General features: G+C 40.2%; 1 protein-coding gene across 1 annotated transcript; it reads right to left on the reverse strand.

Annotated features, from left to right (window-relative positions):
• Window positions 1–1,344: 1,344 nt before the first annotated feature.
• On the reverse strand, window positions 1,345–14,160 carry samsn1b (SAM domain, SH3 domain and nuclear localisation signals 1b). The gene is made up of 16 exons (XM_013274175.3): window positions 14,057–14,160; window positions 12,968–13,249; window positions 11,630–11,764; window positions 11,385–11,428; window positions 11,251–11,291; window positions 11,066–11,143; window positions 10,675–10,751; window positions 8,399–8,522; window positions 7,908–8,293; window positions 5,466–5,543; window positions 5,218–5,343; window positions 3,106–3,238; window positions 2,712–2,863; window positions 2,225–2,413; window positions 1,959–2,109; window positions 1,345–1,654 (listed from the first exon to the last, which is right to left on the reverse strand). The coding sequence occupies exons 2-16, from the start codon at window positions 12,989–12,991 to the stop codon at window positions 1,461–1,463; spliced, it is 1,932 nt and encodes a 643-aa protein (XP_013129629.1). The 5' UTR covers window positions 12,992–13,249; window positions 14,057–14,160; the 3' UTR covers window positions 1,345–1,460.
• Between the last annotated feature and the right edge of the window lie 7,476 nt (window positions 14,161–21,636).

Genomic DNA, 21,636 nt, shown 5'->3' on the forward strand with positions numbered 1-21,636 from the left:
TTAGACAGTTTTTAACTCTCAGTGATGCTGCAGTGTTCGTTTGACTTTGGGACCTGAGGGAGACCCTGTAGCCGTAATGCTCCAACAATCCATCAAGCGGTGCAGTTTCAGTTTCGTAGTTTACCAAAGTTGTACTAAAACATTTTTTGAGCGCCGTGTAGGACATAAAATCGGTTCGAGGGTTAGTAAGCACAACCAGAATTCATACATAAGGTGCACCAGATTATTGTGGATTTTTGAGAAAATTAAAGGATTTTAAGTGCACCTTATTGTGTGGAAAATACGGTATTTAAAATCTGTTTACAAAAGTTAAAATAGAGCACGAGTTCATCATTGGCTGATATGTGCCTGTGGTGTTAATGAATGGGCAAAAGCTCTCAAAACATTATGGTTCCAGAGTTAGAAAGGAATTCCTATTTTATTTATTTATAAGCCAGGTATGTTAAAATTAAAAAAAAAAAAGAAAAGATTTGAAAAAAAAATCTCTTAGTCGTCTCACTTTGAACTTATAAAGCTGTACAGCTGGATTGTTCCACAACACTTACCTTACTATGGTTTTATAAGAGGACAGACTGGAGAGTGGTCTCTATGATGTGAATGCAGCTTACTTTACATGTTTCTATTGTAATCCCCCCTCTGAGAGGACTTTAACTTATTTGAAATTGTATATTTTATCCTTGCACTGATGTAGTGTGACAGACAGAATAAGGCACACGTGGAAACCTGTTTTCTTGCTAATCTAATCTGCCTCTGCCTCTTCTGTTACACCATGATTGTTGTTTTCTCATAGACGTATCAAGTATTACAACTTTCACGTGGCTGCCTTTTTGTTAGAATATTTTCATCTTAGTTTTATAATAGGGAAAAATGTTGAAGTTACAACTACAGATTTAGCTACAGGTGAGTTGACTGTTCAATAAAAGTGAGAAATTCTTGAAAAATGATGTTTTGTGGATTTTTCATGAGTGAGACAAATAAAAAACTCCCAACCGTGTGTTTTGGGTGCTTGACTGCGACTTTTATTTTTATAAAATAGTCATTATGTTATTATCATGTAATAATTCTGGATTTTTTTTTTCCTGCTGCCTACTGGTTAGAGTTACCAGTGTAGGAGGAAGGCACGTTTTACATGCGTATATACACTTACCAGGCTAAATTTCACATAGTTGTTTACTTTGATGCACAGACCAATAGCCGCTCAGTTTGTTCGTTTTTGCTATTTGCACATTTCATGGAGTGTTTCTCTCTGATTCACAGTCATTTCCATAAAAATGGTAATTATGGTGAAAAAAATATAAAATGTCTTACTTTAGAAATCAAGCTAACACATAGAGGAGGTATTAGTGGTATTAGGTCAGAGTGTGCCTTTTATTGTATTTTTCCATGTTTCACAGCTGTGGGGAAAACAAGTCAACAGCAACAGAAGAAATAAAACAAGCAAGTCAAGGAATAGATTTTTCCTATGAAGCCGTCAGGTCGGCTGGCAAAGCGTGGTCAGAGAGAAAATGAAGGTCTGCTTCCTCTGTGATGTTGTCAGGGCTGTCAGATGGCATGGGGCAGCCAGAGTCTCTGGGGCAGTTACTCACATCTGCCTTCTTGTTCTCAGAGGAGCTCTCGGCCTTTCGATCAGCTTCATTCTCCAACTGACAATCAGCTGCAAAGTAGAGAAGATGGCTTGGTCGGATGTAGTGCTGCAGAGCTGAATTGATGAGCAGTCACTAATCATTCAGTCACTTTTATTTCTGTGATCGAACAGGTTATCTGTCTCCTTTATTCTTAAAGCTACTACTCAAAGACCTGTTGTCTTTAAAAGTGGTACCTTTCCAGTCTCGTCTAGGAAAGGATTAATGTGTCTTGTTCTCTTTCCTTTCTGGATCCAAACATCCCAGCATATTTCATTGTGGTTCTATTATAGCACAGCTGTCCTTCAATGACCTTGTCTGGGGTTCATTACTCACAGCGCAGTTGCTGCAGGGAGTTGACAGCGGCGAGCAGACGCTGCCTGTGCTCTGGATCAGTCACATTCAGCTCCATCAGATGATTCTCCCTCAGCCTCATCAAGTCGTCTACTGTTTGGTAACCACCCAGCTGCAAACATGTGGAATATTCCTGAAAAAGAAAAAGTGGTACTGTTCAGAAGAAAGCTGAAGGAACAGCTTCCTGTTGGAAGGATGGTTGGGTAACTACATGAAATCAGTTCATAACATAAATAAGAGCAAAATACCTCAAGACTGAGACGCTTCAGCACTTCCTGGACAGTTGATTTGTGTCTCACTCTGTGGATTTGTGTTTCCAAGTTCTCCTTCCTCAGTACGTCCACGTAGATGAACTTGAAATTTCCTATTCTGCCATTCAGCATGCCTGTCCATATTCCCATGGGAGGCTTGGTTATGATGTCAATGACATCTCCCACCTGAGTAAAATTATTCCATTTTATTACATTTCTTAATAGATAATAGCACGTACAGAACATTAATAAACATTCAAACTTTAATCTCAAAGATACGGGAGCAAAGCATACATTTGGGCCAATCATTGTTGAGATATTTCAGAAAGGTCCAAGGTGATAAAACTGTAGCCAGCATGGCTCAAAATCCAACAGAGACTGTCCTAAAATTATCATCTGAATATCAGTCACAGCTTAAATCCACAAATATTAAAGATAACATAGTAATATAATAATGTTGCATTTGGTTGCCGTACTTGTTTACCTTGAGTTTGAGGGACTCGGTGTCGTATGGACTTGGCACATACTCAGTATGGACTCTGGCTCTGCCACAAAACTGCCTTGTGCACAGAAGATCGTCCTCCAGCTTCAGACTGTTTCTGTTACTGGAATAGTCTGACCCACTGGTGACTCCACCTGGGAAACAGAACACAAGAGGCTTCAGCGAAGGGCAGCAGAATTAAAATGCTCATCATTCAGTAACACAGCAGCACAAGTGTGAGATGGGGATTCTGTTTTTGATATGTCAGCGGCCGGTGTAGCTGGACAAATTAGTGCATCAGAAGAGGGGTAATAGGATACTCAGAACACAAGGATTGCATAATTCATTAGGTTGTGGTGTGAAGGATGCACTTGGGTCTGTGCCCAGAGGTGCTTACTTGAGGAGCTTTGTCTGCTGTTGAGGCTGTAGAGGCTTTCCAGAGAGATACTGGACCTGTGGTGTGCTTTAGTAATTGGTCTCCCATGGTCAGCATCCGTCTTCTCTGCTTCGCCTTTCTGCATGTCTCTGTTCTGCACAGTAAAAACATTCAGTCGTGTTGTTACTCTCCTATGCAGTATATGCTTTTGTTCTCTGCCATGTTCTCTGTCGATTTTGTGCCACAGGAATTTTAGGATAAATAAAAGACGAAGCTAACCAAGCAGAAAGCTGAGTCAGGGCCCCAAGCTGCTGTGTTTGATTCCTCATGTGACTGAACAGCTCAGTATCCCAGACACGCCAGCTCCTCTGGCAAGCGAAATACCTAATCCTGCAAACACTGCTTTGCTTTTTATAGCAGAGGTCCAGGAGCTGTGCGGTGAGTTTAATCCCCAACTACCTGTGCTCAGCTTTTAACATCCTGCTTCTCTTACTCTGAAATCTAAATTAGTTTGACTAAACTGTATACTGCACATCATCTTGTAGTGATTTCTTTAAACTGCACTTTTTACAGGGTGCAGTGATTGTACAGCATACGTGTCGAAATGATTTTAAAAAACAAGAATTGGTTACACAAGTGTACATTTTTTGGATTCTATCTAAATACACAGGGTCAAAAATAAATATACATGCAACCCCACTAATAGTCAGTTAGTGACCTTTAGCAAGTTGCACCAGATTCTTTTAGTAGCCATCAACAAGCTTCTGGCATAATTTGGCTGGATACTTGAGGTTGTGGTCGGGGCTTGGGGAAAGCCATTGCAAAAGTTTTACTTTAGCCTTTAACCAGTTCTGCTGTGAGTTTGGGATCACTGTCCCGTTAGAAAACCCAGTTGTGTCAAGTTTCAACCATGTAGCTGCAATTTGCGATGAAGTTGAAAAATTTTGAGGTACTCCTCGTCCTTTATTATTTCATTTACTTTGTGCATTATACGTGTACCACTGGCAGCCAAACACAGCATAAAGCTTGACAGTGGGGACAAAGCCTCATCTTTACACCTCCAAACATACGTCTTATAAGTATCTCAGTCTTTGTCTGGTCTGATCATAAAACTGCTCAAGAAGGTATTTGGCTGGTCCATGTGGGCAGCTGCAAATTTGAGTCACGTTTGGAAGGTTTCCAGTTTGGAGAAGGCGCTTTTTTCTTGGTTGACACCCTCCTAGTCCATGGTGATTCAAAACCTCACAGTGAACAGTGACGCTGACATCTGAATAACTTCTACTTATATGCAGTTATTTGAACGGATGATCTTGGAATCTACCCATATGGAAAAAAAATAGAAAAAACTTATAAAAGACTTGCATCAGATGTGGCCTACTTCATATAGTGAATCATATCAGGCTTATATGATTTACTCATGAAAGTGGCCACTTTCTCATTACTGTCATATATTATTTTAGTAAGTATCCAAAACATACAAGTTTCATTTATATAATTTTTCAAGGGATCTTATATCGGTTTTCACTCTTGTATGCTTTTCATACAAGTTTCACACAACACAGATACAAACTTTATAAGATTTATATATATCTTTTCAGGCTGCCATGAACATATGGGTACATTTGTTTAGAAATGGCTCCCAACATGTGCAAATCTACAATTCTCTTTTTTACATCTTCACTGATTTTCTTGGACTTTCACACTGTTCTGAGTTTTGGTCAGTTAAATAAGTGCTGTCAAGGTAATCCTAAAGAAACTACCAATAAGTACTGATCACTATGCATGCATCCTGTGTCTATGATGAATGCAAAGTAAAATTCTGGGGCGCTAACAAGAATTTAAGTTCCCTCAGAAGGCTAATCTGACCCAGCATTGTTCAATCATACTGAGCTGAAAATGTTAGTAATGCTAGATGAATGATTGGATGTCATTTAATGCATTTAAAGAGGAAAATGATTTTTTTTATGAGTCATATTGGAGTGTGAAGATGTGTTTCACAGCTGAGCCTGGATAACTAGATCATTTTGGTCCCTCTCCTACTATTGTTTGTTATTTCATTACATCTGAATAAAAGTAAATTCTGCCATGAACAACTTTCTGCATTAACACAACATTTGCAGATGCATGACATACAGAGACGATAGTTTGCGTTCCCTCTGGTGAGGCCTCGATGTGTTTCCTGTCAGTCTGAGATAGATGTTCCAGCTCTGTCCTCCGCACTCTCAATTCGGTCAGCTCACCGTTCTGCTCCCGCGTTCGCTTGAATAACAAAGCACACTGTAAACAGAAGGATCCAACACAGCTCCTGAAAATAAACATTTGAGAAAGTTTGAATCCGTAGATGAACGAGCTGGCAGGACGAGGAGGCTGGGCTCTCTTACCATACAACTTTCATTATCCTGTGGTTTCATTAAAGGCGAGTGCTGTCTTAAGGCTTCAAATCTCTCAAATCTGGTCAACTGTTTGAATAAAAGACAGATTAAAATGTGTGTTTTCTGGTGGGCAACATAAACACCAACAATATAAAACCTTTGTTCTGAATTAGGCTAAACCCTGAAAGCTACACAGCTTGCAGAAATGCTGTTTTGGTTGTGGTTGGAGTTTCTTAAATATACATTTTACAGGTGATTAATTCCACGTGCTTATTTTTGATCAGCCGCTTATATTTCCTAAAGTGTCACTGAAGCTGGTGAAGCATGAAGCAAAGCATCCTTTCTTATACAGGTTGCCCATTAGCATCAGCTTAGCAGTGATTCAATGCTGCTCTCAGAAATCTGTTACAGTGTGTGTTGGCTAACTTCCCAACAAGGACGTAAACTGAGCCCTCACTGTCATGCACTGAGTGGGTGGATAAGCACCTCTTAATACCACATACAGGAAACAAGTGTAGTTCTAAGGCAGATGTTTCTGAAATGTAAATATCTGCCTCTCCCAACCATCCCGCTGCTTCACCAGTACTGCTCTCTGAACTATGTGCTCTGATGTATGATGTTGAGTCTGATTTCAGTCAGTAATTTAACCACATTGGCGAAATTATATTGCTGTAGTCTCAAGAGTCACTCTTACTCAATCCTAAAGAACCACTTGATAATTTAAACGTAGGCTGAAGCCACTGAACAAGATTTGTGGTTACTGTCACACCCTGAGGTGCTGTGTGGCACACTTTAAAAATCAGTAATTACATGATTGCATCATGCTCTCAAGTCTTTAAGCAATGTGTCATGTATGTCATTATAGATTTTTGGTGTTGGCACAGAGGGAACTGAAAGATATCTGAGAGTGTGTGTAAGTCTGGATGCAAGCTGAAGCAGTTTAAAAAACTACACTAAGTTGCCAAATTATACGGAGAAATTAAGTCTACACAGTCTGTGTCTAATACGAGCACAGGCTAACATGTTGCAGTATTAGAACTGATTCGGTTTACAGGCTGTATAAACTGCGAGTGATAATATTCTTTTGATATTGTTAAATTAAGCGTTTCAGTGTACATTACTGATAAAATTGTATATAATGCTACTATCACATCAATCACAACATGAACATTAACAACAAAAAAGTATTGTGGAAATCAAAATAGCAGCAAGATTTGCAGGTTTAGGCTTCAGTGGGGATCAAATGGCAAATCTACCCTACCCACAATGCAATGCAGCTTTTTCCTGGTTACAAACTTAATGTGTAAACATTACATTCTGAAGCAGCCACTTTCAACACTGTGTGGAATCCCTTGATAAAAACAGTCCATTGTTGAATTATTTTAAAATTATGATTATGATGTTTTGAAGAGCCAACGAAGCATTAATGATAACTGAGGCTGGAAATTAAACCAGTGCTTAAAAACTTCCTGATTTCATTAAAACAATGATGAAACACAAGCACTAGGTGAAAATTTCAGTTACAGTTCAGGAAGCTTAAATGTTCCCAAAAGAGCCCTGAAGCACATTTAGAAAGGCGAGCCCTGCAAAGCACAGATTAATGATACTTCGGAGAGCTGGGAGGGGGAAGTAGATATCTCGGATTGGTTTGCTCATTTAAACAGAAAGCTGCATTGGCTGACAGGAAGAATGGCTGCTGAAGACATAACTCCATCAATGTATCTTGATGCATGCTCGATCATCCAGGTAAGGAAATCACAATTTTGGGGATTTGGGGTTTTTTCCAAAAATATAAAAAAGAAAAAGAGATTTAAATTCATAATCATTTAGGGAAAATTAAATTTGATAAGAAAATACTTCTGCCAGTATCGTAAATACTTGTACCACTGTAAGCTACTAGTTAGTTTGGCAAAAAGTAATGGAACAGGAAAACTGCTATATTATACATATCCCAAATAATCTGGTATAAAGACTTTAAAACCCAACTTGTTGTTATTTTTATGGGTTTAATTAAAAAAAAACCCATTATGCTTTAATTTAATAATTATTACAAATAATTAATAAAGTTAATGACGCACCAATGTTCTCAGCTAACGAGCTGCCAGGAAGTAAATAAAAAGCCGACCTTCTAAAGTGTTTGTATTCCTTTAATGCAACGCTTTTGTAGTCCATTTGCATTAAATTGAATAAATGACTCTAGACTTTCCTAAAGAGCTTTTGGTCAAGTTTTAAGTCTTATTAAATACAAGTTGAGTTATGGTCTGGATATAATTGGATAGAATTTAGGACATGGCATTTGGCTACGAGCCTTTATATCCTGGCCAATATCACAGATGCTTCCAATCAAATGTTGTCAGTTCCTGATTTACAGATTTGTTTTCTCTCAGTTGCTCAGAAGCTATTGATAAAGTTTCACTGATGGATGGTAATACTGACAAGGTTATAACTTACAGTGTTTTGGTAGAGATGCAAATCTGTGATGGAGCGGATCATTTGGGGAGGAGACAGACCCGACTGTTTTCTGTCCAGCTCTGTCCAGTGTACGAGGGTCTCAAAACGATCCCATTCTGTGGTCTGTGGCAGCTCACAAAGTCCATGTCGAGGTTGGTAGCAAGTCTGAGAGAAGAAAGTCTGTGGATAGTCAAAAGGGCTCCACCGGTAATTTCCAACCCTTGTGCTCCAAGCTTCATCCTCCTCTGGATCTTTATGCAGATTCCTGGCGTGTTGCTGGAACAGCTGCTGTGGCAGCGGAGCAGTTTTGGAGAGCCTCCTGTCGGTCTTCCTCCTCCAGCCGATGCAGGTTAGGACTGAGCTGTTGTTGCTCACAATTTCTGCATCTGTTACATGAGATCACCAGATACTCCGTGTATTATAAACAGATTCAACACGTCATTCCAACAGATTCATTGAAACACTGAAAAACATCCTCATGGGTAACTCACCGTTACTCTTAGATGTGCTCTTTCCCTTTCCACTTCCACTTCTTGCTTGCACTAAATTCTGTAATTTCCTTAGTCTTCCTGTAGTTTTTATTGATTCCGATGCATCAGCTGATGTCTTACTCTCCTAGATTAAAGCAAACAAAACAAATGCATACATTCAGTGCAGTGTACAAATACCAACAGCAACCATGTCTCCAGAACAGATAGAACAACACTAAATACTAGAGTAACAGGGTTTTTAGTTTTATGAGGTCTCCATTGTTATCTACCTCCAGTTAAGTACAGTCATTTCTATGTTTAACAATGATTTACTTCATGCTAAACGACTGCTGTCGAATCTATTCATGTTAATTTTCCTTATGAAAGTCCATAAGATCTTTGATAAGGAATCATACTAAGAAGATTAAAATCTGTGGCCCCCATTGTAATTTGTTTCAGTACAGTACAGGTTTGATTTGAATCCACTATATACAGTTTAGTCAACTATATTTATAACACATATAGGTAATATATATGATATTGTTTTGTTTTATCATCTCTACACTGGATCAATGAGTCCCACCTGCCTGGCTTTGTTGACAGCCTCAGGATTTTCTCAGCTGTTCCCCAGCATTATTATTATAAGACATGACAGCGTGGCTGGTATTGTTTCTAGTTTGTAATTCTGACTGTCTCGTTGCATCGTGGAATATGTCTAGAAACCTACTGTACCATTAACCACTACCGTTCCTTCAAATGAAAGGGACATCTGTGTTAAAGCACCTTTTATGCATTGAATTGCTAGTACACCTGACATTCAGTTCGAGGTTAGATCTCATTCCCACAAACAGCCACAGGGCTTGAGATCATTCCAATGATCTTGGTATGCTCATTTTGTACCGCACCCAAACTGCTGCTACCTCACATCTGCCCAAAACAAGGAAAAAACAGTCAGAGTTGGTCAGACTAATGTGCAGGTGTGACTGCACCAACTGCATGTCCTGCTTCCAGTTTTTCAGTTTTTGCAAACTGTCATATTTTGACTCACTACTGCTTATGTGAAAGCGAGATCTGAGGCTCACTGTGTGACTTCATTAGACTTTGTCCCGTTAAACCTCTGGGTGACACTCTTTAATAACCTTTATAAATATGTGTATATTTTTTACTGGTACTGATTACACAAAACGTAAGGTATTATTTGGATGATATTGTAAATTTACAACTGGTTTATAAAGATGACTGGTTGGGGGTCATCTGCCTGAGCTTGGTTCTGCCAGAAGTTTCTTCCTGTTCAAAGGTAGTTTTTCCTTCACTCTGTCACCAGGTACTTGCTCATAGGTGGCGATTTTTATTATAAGATGTATAAGAAAATCTAAAGACTACTTTGCAGATACAGTCACCTAAAAGACTGAAGGGACAAAAACTCCATAGGTTGGTAACCACTGCTAAAGTAAAAGATCGGAGCATTTCCTGCCTACGTTCCAGTTACATCATGCAAAAAGTGTAACCGTGGTGTACACAGGTTTCTTTTGATGCATATGCTGCCTCATTGTGTATTCGCTTTTTGTGTGATGTTAGCATTGTTCCATGCTTCACTACCTTATCAGCAGTTGGCATGAAATGCGGTAAACAGTATCAAATTCAGGTGTTCTAAAGACCACAGGGCAGATATAAAAGGTCCTTATAAAGGAGATTAAAGATTAGAGAGCAGATTACAGTGGACACTGTATCTGATTTGGTTGACATACATTTGACCTCTCCAAGATTTTTTGAGATGTTGAGTTTTTACCTCCATCCAAACCTACCTAACGCTTCTTTTGTTATAATTTTAATTATTATCTGACAAATGTATTATATTCTAATATCTTTATTGGTACTTTACACTGTTTTTGTCTAATCCCCCTTTTTCCCCGGTTACATAAGCAGAGCGTGGATGGTGAGCAAAGATAAACAACCACAATCATTTTGCTCACATGCACACATGGCAAGTGCACAAACATCCAGGTATGCCAGGTATTTGTGCGCCTGTCTGGCACTCACATCCATGTGGGTACAGGATTACGAGACCTTTAACTCTGCCATCTGCACAGCTTTGCAAATAACTATCATTTGTGGTGCTAAAGTGATTGCCTCCTTGTCAAAAGACGAGTGTGAGAGTTCCTATTATACAACGTACTGCCCTGTGTGCTCTGGCTCCATTTCAAAATGAAATTGTTATATAGAGACTACAGAGTTGTGTTTTCAGGGCTTTTGTCTTACATTGATCATAAATGTGCTGTAAAGTGATGTGGTTGTACCTGAGTAGTCTGTGTCCTGTCAGACCTCACATCCTTCACTTTGTCTTCTGTTGTCAGGTTGCTGCTGTCACACATCTCTGCAGGATCAATCCACATATTGCATAACAATTTATTCACCTTAATTTGTATGAAGTCCAACAATCAAGTGAGTAATGCAGTTTAACAAATTGCTTTTCATCATACATATCAAAGAGGAGCAGATTCACCTTACACCTTGCTATTTCATCCCAGCTATTGCTGCCACTGGTAAGTGCTGTGGTAATGCTACATCAACTGAATTTTATTTTATCTTTTATTATTACATACATATTTTTATTATGTATATATATATATATATGTATATATATATATATAGATAGATATATAGATATATATATTTATTTATTTGTACCTTTTTCTTGGACTTTCATTTGATGAAACAAGTCCTTGTCACCACATGACAACCAGCAGGTATGATGAATGTCTGTTTCTGCAACGCACGGGGTGGAGAGGGAAGAAGCTGTCACATTGTAGCCATATAGAAACAATTAGAAATAAAAATGTGAACATCTGAGACTTTGATCCTTTTATACCAACCTAACATTTCATTGTCCAAGGCTGATTTTGGCACGCATGATCTAAAATCACAAGTAAATAATTATTATCTGAATGAAATTTAAAATTGAGATAAACTCAAGATAATAATAAAAAAAAATATATGTAAAACTCACCTTTTGCTCTCTCTTTTAAACTTCATCTTACCCAGGGGTCGGTTCTTGGTAAAACAAGAACACAACTTTTAGTAAACAAATGTGCACAAAAATTGTGAACACATTTATTCCGTGTGTTTTGCATTGTGTGTTTATAAGTTAAATGTAACAGTGAACACATTAGATCATCTGTCTCCAAACACAAGGTGGAGTGAACGTTTGAGTATTTGATTACGTCCATAAAAGCTCAGACGCAGCAGACTTACAGAAGTGATTGAAGAATCTGAGCCGCCCCAGTCAGCGTTGCGCCTCAGAAGAACAGGACTGCAGTGGTACTTGGGCAGGACTTCCTTGAGCTTTTGGTTGTTTGCTGGTTCGTACATGCTTTCTGTGGAGCCCTCCTAAACAGAAAGCCAGTACGCATACAGCAGCCGTTGTTAAGTACTGTAGTATTTGACCCACTTAAGAACTTTAATAATAATCAGGACAGGTTGATAATGAGTCACAAGGCTAACAAATAGAGACAGACAACCATTCCCACTCACAGTCAGTTTAGAATCACCAGTTAACCTGACTCAGTCCTTGTCTTTGGATTGTGGGAGGAAACCGGAAACCCAGAGAGAGAGAATACAGGCCTCAGGCGGGATTTGAACCCCAAACCTTTTTTGTGTATGCAGGTTAGCACAGGGCTTCCTCATTTTGCTACATGCTATGCAAAAACGACTCGTATTGATTCAAACAAAATTCAGTCGTGGATGCAAATTTCGGTGTCCGTTAAGTTACGTACGGGCTAAGTTAAAAAATAAAAATAAATAAATGGGGGACATAACGTTACATTTCCAGAGGGATGATGAAATGGAAATATAATAACAATAATAATAATAATGATGATGATGATGATGATGTATACTTCATTGATCCCCGTGGGGAAATTCCTCTCTGCATTTAACCCATTCACTCTGTGAAGCAGTGAAGCAGCATTATATAGGAAAATCAAAAAACATATAGATGTTAACAGCTGCTGCATGTGTACTGATGTCTGTTTCATTCAGACTGACCCACTCGTTAAGCCAACGATGGGGTACATGCAGACACATGTAGACGCACTATGCATTCATTATAATAAGATAATACAACATTTGAAACAAGTCATCTATAGGTATAGTTACCGCGACCTTGGTGTGTCAGATCAGCCATATAATGTTCCCACTCATGAGGATCTCACAGCTCTCCCAGCTCCTTAATATTAATATTTCTTTTATATGAAACATCAAGACCAACTATAAGCTCATCTGTTGATATGATAATCAATTTTCTAACACTGTCGTAACAATGGAGTCATTCATCCAACAAAATGCAGGAAATAGAAGGATAGTAAAGAAGAAAAAGACTGCATCAAAGAAATTGGGACGAATCTTGGAGGAAAAGTTATTTGCTGTATTGTCTCATCCCGCAGAGAGCCCATTTAAGAGACCTGTCAACAATAATAACATCAGCAGTGTCTCCCATAAGAGTACCACAAGTTTCCTCTGTTCACCAGCTCCTTTAAGTGTCTCCTCACAGGCTAACCTCAAGTTTACAAACTTGAAAAGTTTGAATCTTACCAGTGTGAAGCAGAACAGGTTCATGACTGATGGTCTGTGTCGAAGAGTACGAAGCCAAGTGGAGACAGGCTTAGCCTCCAGGTCGCGTAAGCACACTTTCACACGCCATCCTCCATCTCAAACCACACAAGCACCCTACCACACCCCCGTGATGCAAAGGCTCACGCAGCCCCGTGCCGTCTCCAGCCAGTGGCCTATTCCTAGAGTCAAATCCCTCACGTAATCCAATAGATGCAGTGAGCCATTGCTGTCCAACGCTGGCCTCAGAAAGCATCAGGACACCTGTAGCAAGAAGACAATAAACCACACAGGCTGCCTTTGTTTTGCTCATGTCTAAAATGATTATGATAATGACTTCATGGAGATTATGTAATCGCTGAGTGAGGTTAAACTTCCAGTGACCTTTTTTACTCAGTTAAAAAGTGTTTTGGATGTAATTTAGGCAGAATATCAGGATTTATCGCGTTATCAAATGTGTCTTTATAACTGCATTCATGCCGAAGTCAAGCATGCTTTACACAGATGGTAATACTTTAATCTTCTGTTACTCAAGTACTCAGCTACAATGTTATATTGATTTTATTGTACTCTGTTTATTAGACAATGAGAAACTACTTTCTGTCATAGACCTCTGAAATATGGCATTTTTCATGGAAGCGCACATGTGCAATATTGGGAGCTGTGTGCGTCTGTGAAATTTAAGTCCATGGTTCGTTGTCATTTGGCCATCAGAGATTTTTAATATGCTACTTATGTAACAATACATAAATAAGCAAATAAATACAGCAGATTTTGGTAAAACCAAACAACAGCTTTGCTTTTTGTCACAATCAGCAGGAGTTGTCTCTTTGTAGAGAGAATATTAGACCCAAATGCAGACCAAAAACAGGGCGTGAAACGTGACTTGAACAAAAAGTGAGCCGTTTATTGTGGCTGATAGCAAGAGTACATAAACACAGCAACGGCGAGCGGGGCGAAAACTAAACTAGAACCTAAACTGGAAAAACTCAACTATGATAACTGTGACAAAAACATGAACATGATTCATAACAGGTGCATCCTGGAAACAGAATCAGAATCATGAATTACCTGAAACTTGACATGATATGAAGGGAAGAACAGACGACCTGACAAAGACTGAATGAAACACACAGACTCTATACACACAGGGGAAGTGGAAACACCCGGGGGAACAGCTGAAACATGGAAAGACGTAGACATGACAACACAGGCTTGACAACATAAAACGAGTGGACAAAAAATTCATAACAACTAGCACTGAAGGCCTGGGTGAAACAGACTAAACTAAAGTTCAATTAATAATAATCCAAAACTCCACATTATCTTCAAAATATAACAAAAGAGATCAAAACCAACTGAAAGCGGGGTCACAGACGCAGCCCCTGACACTTTTCTTTCCTCTTGCATTTGCTTCCTGTCACTAAAGTGATTTTTAAATATTTTTTAATCACTTTGAAAAGTATTTTATTACTTTTCCACATGTTACTTTTGTACTTTGTTGCTTCATTGTGTCCTTAACTAACAGTATTAGTTGCTTTTCCAGTTTGTCTTTCTGTCTGTGCCATCACGACCTGGTGAAGAGAAATATTAGTGAAAGTGGTGTTTCTTACCAGGCTGTTGAAAAATGGACTACTTCCCCTCTGAATATCAAGAAACACCGACTCCTCTTTTGCTAATCTATCATCTGGTGGCCACTCACTGCTCTCAGCTAACAGTTCTTTTTTTCAAAGACCACCAAAACTGACAAATATCACTGCAGCCCTTCTTGCGTCACACAATGTCACTGTGAATGAAATCAGTCTATAATCAAACAGCTTGGACTTTAATAAAACCCAAACAGGCCTAATGCTGTTCACTGTAAATTAAGTAGCTACAAAGCGTATTACACAAGTATGTGATAAATCAAAGATACTGCTGTCTTCACAAATTAAACACTGGGTTAAGTCATTTTCCAGATAATTGAGCTATGATACGAAATATAAGGGTTTATCAAAGATTTTTTTTCACTTTCTTAATACATTTGACAGGAATAGAATAGACAGAAACATCAGACCTGGATTACACCTACACACACAAACAGTTGAACCCAGGTGTATGAAAAGACCGTCACATAGGAGAAAGACCAAACTGATTTATTATTGATTACGACTGAAAGGGCCGTGGATTGCCAGCAGACAAGAGGAAACCACAAGTGATGGCTTGGCTGATGACAGAGAACTGGGAGAGGCAAGTGTGTGCAGAGATAGACTGTGAAGGCAGAAGTTTGAGAGTGATGCTGATGCTGAAGAAGTGCAGCATAACAGAGTGCAGCAGGCAAGCTGTCAGCAAACAAAAATGTTTGGCTTGAACACAGAAACACAGACTGCTGGAGAGACTACAGTCTGGCAGCATGTTTGAATACAGGGGAGTTGTTCCAGTATAGAGTGTGTTTACTGCCTTGCAAAACAGTGCCACCTTAAACAACAGTGCTGATGCGTATTTACAGTCATATACAGTCAAGTGAAAAAGACACTTTTCACAGGCCTCTATGCAGGTGTGCAAAGTTTCACAAGTTTGGACAAACCACAAGTCTTCTGAACAGTGTTTGGACAGACCGAAGTGGAGATGTTTTGCCATAATGTACAACAACAACAAAAAACACCTCATATACAGTATTAAACATAATGGTAAAGGAATAATGTGTTCTTGTAGCCTCAGCGTTAGGAGACCTGGGTTGTTTCGAGTTTTCATTATTGTTGAACTTTGATTTGGCCATTATTTATCATTTCTAGTCTTTTGGTTTCTTTTCTGCCTTCTGGTTTCTGTCTGTGTTCCTTAGTTGCTCTGTCTCCCCTGTCTGCTGTATCCCCTTGTCAAGTCCGCGTCTCTGTGTTATGTTTCCTGTTTTACTTTGAAAGTCTGTGTCCTATGTTAATGTGTCTGGTTTTGCTTCCCTTGTCTCGTTAGGCCTGATTTATCCCAGTTGTGTTTCCCTCCTGTCTCTCATTCCCTGATTGCTCCCTCTGTGTATTCAAGCCCTGTGTTTTCCTCTGTCCGTGTTGTGATCTACCCTCATCCTATGCTGTGTGTTCTGTCTGCCTGTCTAAGTTTATTTGTATTCTCAGTTTCGTTACATTTAAGTTCAGCATTAAAGCTGTTTTCAGTTCATGTTTTTGCCTCCGAGTGTCTCCACATTGGGTCCTCCTTTCTACCACTCCTGCCTGCACACAAGCCCTCACATGACACACAGGACCTGGGCATCTTGCAGTCACCATGAATTCCTCTTTATACCAAAATATTTTAGAGTCAAATGTAAGGCCATCTGTCTGACAGCTAAAGCTGGGTCCAAACTGGCTCATATTTTGCGACATTTATCCCAAGCACAGGACCAAATCTATAAAAAAGAAAAGAAACAAGGTGTCGCATTGGCCCAGTGCAGACCTCAACCCAATTAAAATGCCGTGGCAGGATCTTAAGAGAGCTGTAAATAAATGAATGACTTTATAAATTAGGATAAATAGATAAAGTCACACAGAAAGGGATTACTCCAAGTTGCTGGTAAAGGTGGTTTTACGTGCTACTATTGGGTATACACTTTGTTTTTCACAGGACTGTATCAACCAGCCAGGAATATGTATTTTTTCTACAACACTAATACTTTTACTTTTCTAAAAAATATTTATGTGATTTTGAATGGAACAGGTCTCCATTTAACAGAACAGAAATACAAAAAAGGTGAAAAATAATGAATTAGAAATGTCGAAGAGAAAGAAAATCAGGGGAAAAAAGCATAATTACAGTAGTTTATCATACTGTATGAGACGGGGGAGCTTCACTGGCATGAACCTGTTTTCATAACTGTGCCATTTGCAAAATAACTATGCTTCACTCTGACAAATCCCATAAATCCTTAAATATAAACCTCTTATTCCTGTCACTCCTTCTCATCTATTCTGAGGATAAACATCGTTTCAGATCTTGAGGTTGGTCTCATTCTCTGCAGGTGGCTGTCCCAGGGAATTAGCTTCTAACAATAACGTTGTTACAATTACTACTGATGTCTGGATTTAAAGCCCGTCTCCCGTTGCTCCGCGGTACAGTTGTCTGCGACTTCTCCTACCCTGCTGTCTTTTTGTCTCTCATCCAGAGATAAAGAAGACCTTTCATGTTACTGTGATCGGGGCTGGGCTGAAAATTAGGTCAGAAAATGAGGACAATATTTCTCTGCTAATAAGAAACAATGATGCTACTCACAGTTTGCACTCTTTTCAGAAAGAATACTGAATAATCTTGTAGAACATTTACATTTTAAAACCATTTATTTTACTTATGCAGACAGTAACGCAAATCAGATCAGTGTAATTCTTTTAGTTCTGAGTTCACAGACTGCAATAATGACTTTTCCTTTTTTTTTTTCTCTCCCCCTCCAGGGGCAAGGGTACCTAGACCCGGGGCCTAGAGTACGCTTGGGGAGTGTGATTGTGTGTACAGTGTCTCTCTATGTCTGTCTCCACGTTGGGTGAGTGTTGAGAGCATGAGGGTGGGAATGGATGTTTGTATCTGTGTGTGCCTGTTTGTCTGTGTCTATATGTCAGGTTGGGTATCAGACGCCACCTCTCTGGGGACATCTCAGGCCCTCCAAGGTTTGGAGGCCCATCTCCCCCCACCACTTCCCCTGCCGGTGGCAGACGCCCTCAGACATCGGTGCGTTGGTGGTTCTTTGTGTCCGGGGGTGGGCGCCCGGGTACCCACCGGCTCACTCCTTGGCGGCTGCTTATCGGGGCCTGGAGCCTGGGGCTCACTCGGGCCACTTCGGGGATGGGGTGCCCTCGGCCTCTCGGCCCGGGGCTCGGTCACTCAGGCACAGCTGGCTGCCGGCGGAGCTCACGGGCACGTCACTGCAACCCCCCCTGGCTTCTGCTCCGCGGCTGTTGAGTGACCCCTCATCTGGGACTCTCCTCAGCTCTTTCTGGGATAGTGGCGCGGCTGCCCCTCTGTTGGTCTTCCTTGGTCTCTTGTGCTCTGAGGACCTCTGGATGTCTGGAGTTTTGATCTCCTCCATACCTGCTTCATGCCCTGGAGGTCGGGGCAGTGGCCCCCCCACACCCTCTAGCAGATCATTACATGAAGGAACCTTTTAAAAACAAGCGCGTTCATGCTCACAGGTGTACACACGGGTGATCACACACACAAACTACACCCTTTTGGGCTCCTACCTCAAAGCACACTGTGCGCTGTCGATCTCACGTGCTGCACCATAATGTTTAATATTTAGTATTTACCGTCATATTCCCATATATCATTGTGATCTTGTTTATTACTCTTGTCTTCTTCTGCTTGCTTTCTTTTTTCTTTCTCAACAGGTGATCCAGGTGATCGATATGTATTTTTTTTTTTGTCTGCTTATTCTGTTGGTTTTTGTTTTTTGCCCTTTTTCCCCGTCCCTCTTCTCAGGTTTTTTTTTTTCTTTCTCCCCTTTCTTTCCACCAGTCAAGTCTGTCCCGTATTCAGCAAGTGAAAATAAAATAAACAATAAAAGGTGAATCAGATGGACCATTACGGCAAGGCTGGGATGGTCCATTTGGTAAAGTAAATCCGTTGGGCATCTTTCTTCGCCTTTAGACAATAATTCTGATGGCAAAAGAACCAAACGGGACAGGTTAAGAAAAAAAAAAATAATAATAATAATGACTTTTCCTGATGCCCAGCATCATCTTCTTCCACACCAAGCCTCTGCATGTCCTCCTTCACTACATCCATGAATCTTCTCTGTAGTCTTCCTGTTTTCCACCTGCCTCGTGGCTCCATACTCAGCATCTTTTGTCCAATATATTGACTTTCTCTTCTCTGCACATGTCCAAACCACCTCAGCTTCACCTCTCTAACTCTGCCTCCAAACTGCTCAACCTGAGCTGTTCCTCAGAAGTACTTGTTTCTAATCTTGCCCATCTCGGTCGCTCCCAATGAAGAGCAGAACATGTTCAGGTCTGCCACCTCCAGCTCAGCATCCTGTCTTTTTTGTCAGCACCACCATCTCCAAACCTTCTCCTTCACCAGATTTAAAATCTTTTCCTTGCAGCTTTATTGTTACTTCTGTTTAACTGTATAACTGTTTCCCTCTTGTAGGATTAAAGAAATTATTTTACGGTTACTGTTCATAACCATCATCTTTATATTTGAATTTATTATTTACACACCTGTATTCTGTCCTGCTTTGAATGAAGCCTATGTGTAAGCGGGGTGTTCCTGGATGTTTTTCTACTAGTATATTCTTCACATCACTTCAGCGTTCCTACACTGTTAAACTCAATCCTGACATCATTGCTCTAGTGCAATAATTGCCTTGCCCACCTTCTCCAAGCCAATCAGCATCCATTCTGCGTGGTTTAAATCTCAGTGCTCTTCCCTCATCAACTGTTTATAATCATTCTGTGTCACGGTCCCGTGTCTCTCTGGCTGGCCCACACTGGCAACAGGTTTTGTTTGTGTTTTTCTCTGTCCCTCTGTCACCTGGACGGAACTTGTTACAGGTTCCTGCCTTTGGCCTACACACCTGAGAAGGATGATGTTCACTTGTACCTCATTTGCCTGCAACTATTTAAAGGGAAGAAGCGCGGTACTCATCGCTGGATCGTTGTTAGACTCGCGTTAGTGAAAGCCCGGTTAGAAACCTTTTGCATTGCTTGTGTGGATTTTGCGTCTGTTCTAATTGAACTCTTTTGTGCACAGAAATCCTGGACCTGTTCCTGTTGCCTGCGGAGGCTCGAGAAGCAGCAAGTGGAGAGTGGCAGGCGAAGTAGCAGAGGAGAAGAGAGAGAGCGTTTCCTGTCTCTGTCCCCTTGGATTCCCTGGAAACCCCATCCCTGCACGACTGTATAAAGCACCTTCTTCATTCTCGTACATTTCTGCTGATGTTTGTAAATAAACCCCTTGTTCTTCCTTCCAGCCTCAGAGTCCTGCGTTTGAGTCCCCTGCTGTCTCGTAACATTCTGCACTCTAATAGGACTATCATTTACAAAATGAACATCATGTTTTATTCTAGCAGTTGAAACTATAGATTGACAGTCACGAGGATCGAGGATCATGGAAGCAGAGGGTTGTTTCCTAACAGACTTTTGTACATTGGGCTTCATTTTGCAAGAACCAGAGTTGCTCTCTGCTGACCATTATAAAACAATGCAGGTTTGTCTCTGTGTGTGCAACAGCTTAACTTTTCAAAACTTTTTGGAATTTTTACATTTTCTTTTTGCTGCAAACTGTTTTTACACACACACACACACACACACACACACACACACACACACACACACACTCTCTCTCTCACACCCATAACATTCATTTTCACAGCTTTGTGAGGACATTCGGTTGCTATAATGCTTTCCCTACCCTAACCATATAAATAGAATCCCTAAAATTCGCCCTAAACCTAACCATAACCTAATTGTAACTTTAACCCTAAAACTACATTTTGAGCCTTAAAAATAACTTCAGATTCATGAAGATTGACATCTGTTACCTAATTGTAACCCTGACACTAAAACCACATTTTGAGTGTGAAAAATGCCTTCAACCTCGTGAGGACCTGGATTTACGTCCCCACGAGTACAGTAAATTTTAGATTTTGGTCCCCACCAAGATAGGAAGAACCAGAACACACACACACACACACACACACACACACACACACAGAGATAGATATATTCCTCACTTTTTCCTTGCTGTTGTAAGGGTCAGCTCAGTGAGCATGAAAGCTGTTTTCCATCCTACTTCACACTCACCCAGTTAAACACACTCACACCTGGGAGCACCCATTCAGCAACAATCTGGTTTCTGTAGCATGCGTAGATTACAACATGTGCCTTGCACCTGCATTTGGATGCTTGCTACAGGACATCTGCCACAGACAGAAGGACATTTGGTGTAGAAATCATGGTTTAGAGTCTTGAATTTAAACATTTTGTATCATACTGTGCCAGTATCCTCTTCTCTTTCTCCTTACCTTCCAGCCAGCTGAGGCAGATGACTGCCCCTCTCGGATTCTGCTAGAGCTCCTGTTAAAAAGAAGGTTGGAATTTCTTCCTCTCCACTGTCACCAAGTGTTTGTTCAAAGGGGCTCATCTAATGTTGAAGTTCTCTTGGTGATGTTGCAGAGTCTTTATCTATCAGTAGAGTACTCTGAGATCAGATCAGATCAGCTGTGTCATGAAATAAAATACATGACACAGAAGTCGCAGGACTGCAAGAATCCTCTATCAGAGAAGTTTGCCCAGCAACTAGCCTCCAGCCCAGATGTTTATAGCCATCAAATTCAAAGTTTTAAAAATAGCTAGTTTAAACATTGGATATGTTTTCTATGTTCTATTACAAAAAAAGGGGCTATAAGACTTATAAGATTTGCATATCATTGCATTCAGTTTTTTTGTAGTTTTTTTTTTTTTTCATTTTACAATGTCCCAAAATTTTGGAATTGAGTCTGTAAACAAAATAGAATTCCCAATGTTTACTGAGTACAGCGACGTAAATGAGCGCCTCTCCAAATGTCTGATGAATTGTTGATGTAACTGAAATTAAATTGTATCCTCCATCCATTCGCTTCCGCTTATCCTTTTCACGGTGGCGGGGGGCGCTGGAGCCTATCCCAGCTGTCATAGGGCGAGAGGCGGGGTACA

The sequence above is a fragment of the Oreochromis niloticus genome, linkage group LG10, assembly GCF_001858045.2.
Source record: "Oreochromis niloticus isolate F11D_XX linkage group LG10, O_niloticus_UMD_NMBU, whole genome shotgun sequence".
NCBI lineage: Eukaryota > Metazoa > Chordata > Actinopteri > Cichliformes > Cichlidae > Oreochromis > Oreochromis niloticus.

What these genes read in the sequence shown, in the direction of transcription:
- samsn1b (XM_013274175.3), bottom strand. Translation starts at nt 12,991, where the DNA reads ATGAACCTGTTCTGCTTCACACTG. An exon ending in TTTAAAAGAGAGAGCAAAAG is followed by an intron (nt 11,292 to 11,384) that starts GTGAGTTTTACA and finishes TTGTGATTTTAG; the next exon opens with ATCATGCGTGCCAAAATCAG. An exon ending in TGCATCTCTACCAAAACACT is followed by an intron (nt 5,544 to 7,907) that starts GTAAGTTATAAC and finishes TTATTCAAACAG; the next exon opens with TTGACCAGATTTGAGAGATT.